The following is a 6,693-nucleotide window of genomic DNA, read 5'->3' on the forward strand; positions in this document are numbered from 1 at the left end:
TGTTGCTGTTGAATTTAAGTTCTTAAAGAAAGTTAAGTGAGAAACATGTTTGGACTGGGAACAACAATAAACTAATTCACATGGGACTGAATTAATGGCAATGGCTTGCACAAACAAGTGACCTACTAATATCATCCATATCTTGAAGCACTTCGTTGCTTACTTAGAATGCTTCACTACAATTACCATACCAACTCAGCACTCCAGAACTGAAAGATTTAAAGCACTATAAAGGAAAAAAAAAAAAAACAAAGAGGGAATAATATGGTAACATCTCAGTTTACTGCTTACTATTGTGGCTGCTCCCTACACCACATACTAAACCCAATCTCAGATTCCGTTTATTGTGCTACAGAGCCCCCTGTGTTGAGCATCACACATTAACCAGCATTACTTACATTTGGCCAGGAGAAAGAGAACCCCAGATATTAAATCTAGGAAGCACTGGTCCGGGTTAATTTCCCACATGAGCCAAATTAATTTCTGAGTACTTGCAAAGAGCTCAGAAAAAAAACGGCTCTGAACAACGGCTGCCTTACATGCAATAAAAGAGCAACCGAAGGCACAAACCCACAAAGTAAATAAGTAAAAAGGCAGCTTCTTGTTCTAAATGAGAAAAACATCAGCCTAATTAAATACATTTCTCTGTATTGCATTTAGCCAGTGTGTTCAAGGATGACCAGTACATCCCTGGACAGAAAAACACACAAAATATGCTAAGACTGAGACTAAGCATTTCAATTGCACTGAAATGTTCACTGCATGGTGACACCCAAAGACAAGGTCCTCAAGAAAGAAAGAAACTTAGATGAGAGCAGAGAAAGCTATTTGAGGAAATACCACAAAGGACAAAAAGGCAATAGAAATTATTTTTAGAGTTTACAGGATGTAGAAAGCTGAGGGCAAGATCGAACCATGACCAGCTCCTGAGTTAACAGAGGTCTTGGTACCCTAGTAAGAGTAATTAAAACATTCAAAGAAAAGCAGTCAGATGCTGAGGCTGGCAACGATGATCGAGGATCTGTAGTAATTCTCCTCAGTTCAATTCAGATCTCAGTCCTCCTGGCTTCTCCTAAAGATGTTGCCCTTTTTAATCACCTGCTGAGTGGAGTTCTGCCCACACTGGACTTCACGCCTTCAGAGCACCTTACGTGGCTGAGTGTCACAACAGTACCATGAAGTGTCTCAGAGGATGAGACAATTGGAACTGCACACCTAGGCTGATACTGCTGGTAAGAGTGTTTCAAGACAATTATTCTGAAGCTGTGTGCAAGACTGACTGCTTGAACAAATTCTCCAAAAAAAAAAAAAAAAAAAAATAGAAGGTGGAAACAAGAACCAAAAGCAAAACATAGTTTAAGCTAAGGAAATTGTCATAAGCTTTCAATGTTTTACTTTGAAAATCCTACAGCCTTCAGCAAAATCCTTGTAAAATCTCTTTGTGTTTATGAAATAGCATTCGATATCACATGTAGAAACCTACAAACCAGTGCAAGCAACCCTTTCTAAAGTCTCTAAGGGCAAATAACAGCTGCATTTCCCAAGTGACGGCCAGCAGAAAAATTGCTGACTCTCAGTGTTTTTAATTACAGAGTGAAATAACACCTTAGTGAAAAATAGTAGACATACTATTAATTTAAAGTGCCAGGCTTGCCCCTTCAGCCTGAGCCGTAAAAGGGGCAAATGATCAGTGCACTAACCAACAGAACAGCCCCTTGGATATCACAACAGCTTATCTCCTTTCACAAGTCATTTCATCTCATCATCAAAATGATTATTTTATGTTGTGCTTGTTAAACCTGAGACAGTTTAAATAATGTCTTTGATTATATGTATAACAACAACAAAAGTGGGTTTATAGCAGCACTTTGGTTTTACATGTTAAGTCTACAAAAGCTAAGTTCTGTATTACCTGCTGTAATGTGGCTAATGTCCAAACACAGTATGGTAAGACACTGGGACCACCGCTTTGTTTGTACCAGAAAATGCTACACATCAAGAACTGCAAATTACCATAGTAAGATAGGTTTTGATGAGAAGAATTTCTTATTCCATACTGTTGCTTTATATCTGTGATTAAGCAAATGCTCAAGGTAGAAAAATGCAAAAGCCCTAGAAGTACTTTTTTAGGGCCAGGGCCTCATGAACCCCAGAGCATTATAACTTCCAGAGCAGAATATATTAGTTATTTATAAATCAGGCTGATGGTTTTTTTAGGTGTTAGATAGCATGAAGCATGGAGAGAGGGAGAGGACAAATCAACAGAAATTATTTTGAGATATTGGAGATTGGCAACAACCTACCAAGCTGTCTGCTTGGCCCTGGCATTAGTACTTAACAACTGACAGAATCTCAAAGCATTTTCAGTATTTCCACTAGGACCCTTATACGTTTGTTGCAATGCCAGTTTATACACAAAACAGTAAGCCAAATAAGCTATCTTAATTATATTTCTCTACCTAATTAATTTGGTTAGCACAACATAACCAAGCGCAATTGAAAACAGAAACGATCACCTGGATCTATGAAGCAGAAATGAAAGACCTGTTGCTTTATATATATGTATCTGCGTTTCCAGCAACTCCATCTACTGAGTTTGCTTGTAAAGAGTTACAAGAAAAATCAGTATTTGCAAGCCTTAAGAAAAATTACTGAGTTATTTGGCTACTAGATCATATGGTCCTTAATTATCCTGCTCTAGTGGGGGGTGTCCCTGCCTATGGCAGGGGGTTGGAGCTGGATGATCCTGGAGGTCCCTTCCATCCTAAACCATTCTATGATTCTATTATTATTAGGGTTTTTTTTATGAAATAAATATTTTAAGTAAAAACTGTTTTGCTCTTCTTTTATTGCAATATTTTGTCCAGGAACAATCTTCTCATAATAAAAGGTTTACATGAAAGATGGTCACTGGAATTAAAATCAAGCTAGAAAGACAGCTAATAATGCATAAACAAAGGTATAAGGCCTCAAAGCAACAGGTTTGTAGAAAATACAGAAAGTTAACTAGCAGAAGAAATTAGAAACACAGGATGACAAAGATGAGAGGGAAAGTCTTTGACTACACAAATTGTTTTAAAAGCAACAACAACCTTGCAAGAACTCTTCTAATATTTAAGATGCTCGTGCCTTGATTAGGGATGTGGAGACAGGTTTTTAAAGGGGGGGAAGAGCAGAGAAGTTAATAACCAAGTTTCAAATCATTCTGCAAGGCTTATTGAGCTCACGGAGACTCTGCCCACACAAAGCTGAAAGGCTTAGTACTAAAAGTTGCCTTCTAAAGGTACTGTAAGATTGCCTCTCTCTTATCAACCCTTGAATGAACTCCAGCTCTGACTGAAACTATATTTTACAAAAGGCTCCTCTGCAGTGCACAGGATAAACGTAAGAGATTGCAGCACATTTTAGATTCTCAGAGTGAGGAAGTGAGCATCACATTAAGAAAGCACCTTTTACTCTTTCTTTATCTGTGAAAGCTGTTCTGCTAAATGGCAATATGAATACAATGTACAATCTCGCTTCTAACTTTTAATCTATATCCATGGCTTGCTTCCCTTTTACATTCCCTGGGTTAAATTAGCAGAGGTAGAGTGCAGCAAATTGAAGATGAACTATAAATTGGTATTTTGGTGAGGGGGAAAGAGTTCTGCTTGTTCTAAATGTGTAGAGTTTTTGCAATATTGCTATTGCCATTCAGTATTCAAGAGTGGTAGACAGAACTTACTGCCCTTTTTGTATGCTATTACAAAGCTTTCTGATTAGCCCAATAATCTCCAATTAAATATGTAACAAGAGACTACAGCACTTTCTTTTCATGCTATAAATTCATTCTTTCTATTTCCTGTTTCACACAAGTGTCTCTTGTAACGTTTTGAAACTTCTATGATCTCCACAGATGCAAACAAACATAAACCCCATGTAAACCAACAGGACAACAGAAACATCCCCAAGTCTATGGGCAGCAGCAGACACCAGTTCTTCGCAACCTATGCATGATAAACACTAATGAGAAATCCCTGTTTAGTTATCATAAAAAGAGACTCCTTACCATTATCTGTAGAGTACAGTTCAGTCCAAGTTGTTTGTTCAACAACCTCAGTAACTGCTCTTTCTTTTTAGTGACTTTTTGTTATAAAGAAAACACCTTGCTTTACCAGTGACAGCTGGGGAAAAACTCCCAAGCACTTCTAGGCTTCAATAATTAAAGACACTAAAGCAGTATAAAACAGTTCAATCAAGAGTCACGTCCCAGGTTGTAGCCGTTTGCCCCTCTCTCGTCCTTTTTCTCCGTGTTTCTTTCAGTAAATGAGACTACGTTTTTCCAGTAGCCTCACTAGATTAACTGACATGGAAAATGTGACTACAAACTCGTAGCACTGTCTTAGCCTCCAACCCAGCACAGAATCAACTTTGTTCTAAGCGCTGAAGAACACCTAGCAAGCTGCTACTTGCTAAGTTCATAACCCAGAACTTGCAAAGCACAGGACTGCGCCATCTAGTTCAGCTGCCAGCAGGCTCGGCTCTGCCTTGGGGAGCAGATGTCTCAGGATGCAGGGCTTTAGCACTTGCGAACGTTCAAGTTCTTAAAGATTCAATTGTGAGGGTTGGTTTGTTTTTTTTCAAATAAAATATCACCACTGAGATAATCCACATCTAGTGGATATGGGAAAATTTAGGCTATAATAGCACAGCGAACTTCTGCATCTATCTTTGATTTACAAGATAAAAGCAACTTTTATATTAAAGAACCTTTCTGCTAATAGAGCTTATTATGCCAGAGACAGGAATGATTTTCCTAGAAAGTTGTCCCTGCGTGCACGCCTATTATCTTTGCTTTCCCCCTTCCACTAATGAGCGTTTATCTAAAGAGCCTGTTAATCCTCTGATGTGTGCTTCTGGTCAGAGGTAACAGTTTGAATAAAACCGCTAATCACTTATCACTAATCACTGATCATTAATCACACTTTTCCCTAGTGCTTTGCGACCTGTACAGCTCCCTTTAGGATTAAGGAGTCATAAATAAGGATTTTAGCCATTTTTTATAAAGAATTTCCGTTTTTGGATACCGACAACCTCATTCACCACATGAAAGGTACAAAATACCAAGCGAGAACTTTCAACACTGCACACTTTTTCACTGAAAATATACCATACCCTAATGAAAGTGTACCTCCTTCAGCACAATCCCCACAAGTTATGCTACATCTTTGCATTCTGCTCTCACCTTCCACCTCTCAATTATCTTTCAGTCTGGTTTCTGGATCATTTCTGCATGACAGTGTCTTACAAGAAAGTTTTCCTCCACCACTGTTGCTTGACGCACTGCTGCTTGTCCAAATGGCCAGACAAGGAAAGTCTGGTGCAAGCCAGCGAGTGACTATCTCTCTGAAAACTGCGTGGTCTCAAGGAAAGTCCAGGCAAGATGCTTCACGGTAATTATAATGCTTCTGCTCAAGCTTTAACTTCATCTAGCTAGGCACTGTTTCTTACTGGCAATACATAGAAATCTTCTAATCTTGCTGCTTAAGATGCTCCTAATATCATTCTGGATTTTAAAAAACCACAAAAGAACAAACATTTCATTTTCCTTTATTCCTACCCCCATCTTTGAACAACCTCTCTCTTCCAATTGTAAAGCGAATATTAAGCCCTGGAGATGAAGGATCACTCACCATGCCTGGACATAAATAATAGAGGAGGCAGAGCTTAGCAAGTATTCCCTTTACACTCCCGAAGCTCTTATCGTCCTGTAAACTTCGCTGGGGAGAGAGAGACCCCTGTAAAAGAGGACAGTAGCAGAAGGGGGGATACGGAGCTGGGAAGGGCGCGCGGAGCGAAGCAGCGGGGTTGAAAAAGGAGAGCGGAGCTGCAGAGAGGGGACCCTGTCAGCGCTCCTCCCCCAGTCCCTGGACCCGACGGCATCAGAGACGGAGCATCAGCCCCGCACCGACCCGCAGCGTGACGTAAGGGCCGGGTGCAGCCCGGCACCCGGGGTGTCTGACGGGGGAAAGGCGATCCCGCAGCGCCCCGCCACCAGTTCTGTGGCCACCGCCGGCGAGTCCCGGCTCGGAACCCAGGCGACGCCGCGAAACTTATCCAGAAGTTTTAGGGAAGGCGGGGAGAAGGGACTGCGGAACAGCGCGCAGAGCTGTCAGTGCCGGCTGTTGCTGGGGCAGGCAGCGGCGAGGAACCGTGCAGCCCCTCCGCCGGCAGCTGTTCGCCCCGCTCGGGGCAGCGGGGTGCTGCCTGCTCCCCGAGCCAGACATCCCATCTCATCCCATCACGGGAAGAGGCGCGCAGAGACTTCGCAAACTCCCCGAGGAGCGGGCGGGGAGCTCGGCTGCCCCGCGGCTCGGTGACCATACGCCCCGGTCCCCCGCCTCCCTGCCCTGCCCGACCCTCTGCGGGACGCGGGGGTCGCTCACGCCCTCTCTCCGGGACACTGCGGGGCCGGGGTCGAGGGGCAGCGGGATCCCCGCGCCCGGCAGCGGCGCAGCAGGAACTGGCGCTCCCGCCTCCGGAGCAGATGCGGTGGCGGAGAGAAGAGTCCTCGCGGCCGCAGCTGCCCCTTCCCCAGCCCCTCGCCCCGACGCTGCTGCCCCGCTCCGCTTGCCGCTCCGCGCCTTGCCGTGCAGGGAGCACGGGGTGCGCTGCGCGCCGCGCCGGGCGCCTTCCCGGGGCAGCCCCGTATTT

The 6,693-nt window shown here is 43.4% G+C and overlaps 1 protein-coding gene across 3 annotated transcripts in view; it reads right to left on the reverse strand.

Moving 5' to 3' along the window:
* The window catches only part of CREB5 (cAMP responsive element binding protein 5), a 298,766-nt gene extending 292,996 nt beyond the window's left edge, over positions 1-5,770 (reverse strand). For 2 of the 3 annotated variants that reach the window (XM_064167112.1, XM_064167110.1), the window contains exon 1: positions 5,673-5,770. In XM_064167112.1, coding sequence (XP_064023182.1) covers positions 5,673-5,675 — 3 coding nt within the window. In that variant the 5' untranslated portion in view covers positions 5,676-5,770. Of the gene's footprint in view, positions 1-4,048; positions 4,068-5,672 lie in introns of those variants that run through there. The other variant, XM_064167111.1, reaches the window with a different exon arrangement.
* Positions 5,771-6,693: the final 923 nt, after the last annotated feature.

This window comes from Pogoniulus pusillus, chromosome 28 (genome assembly GCF_015220805.1).
Source record: "Pogoniulus pusillus isolate bPogPus1 chromosome 28, bPogPus1.pri, whole genome shotgun sequence".
Classification (NCBI taxonomy): Eukaryota; Metazoa; Chordata; class Aves; order Piciformes; family Lybiidae; genus Pogoniulus; species Pogoniulus pusillus.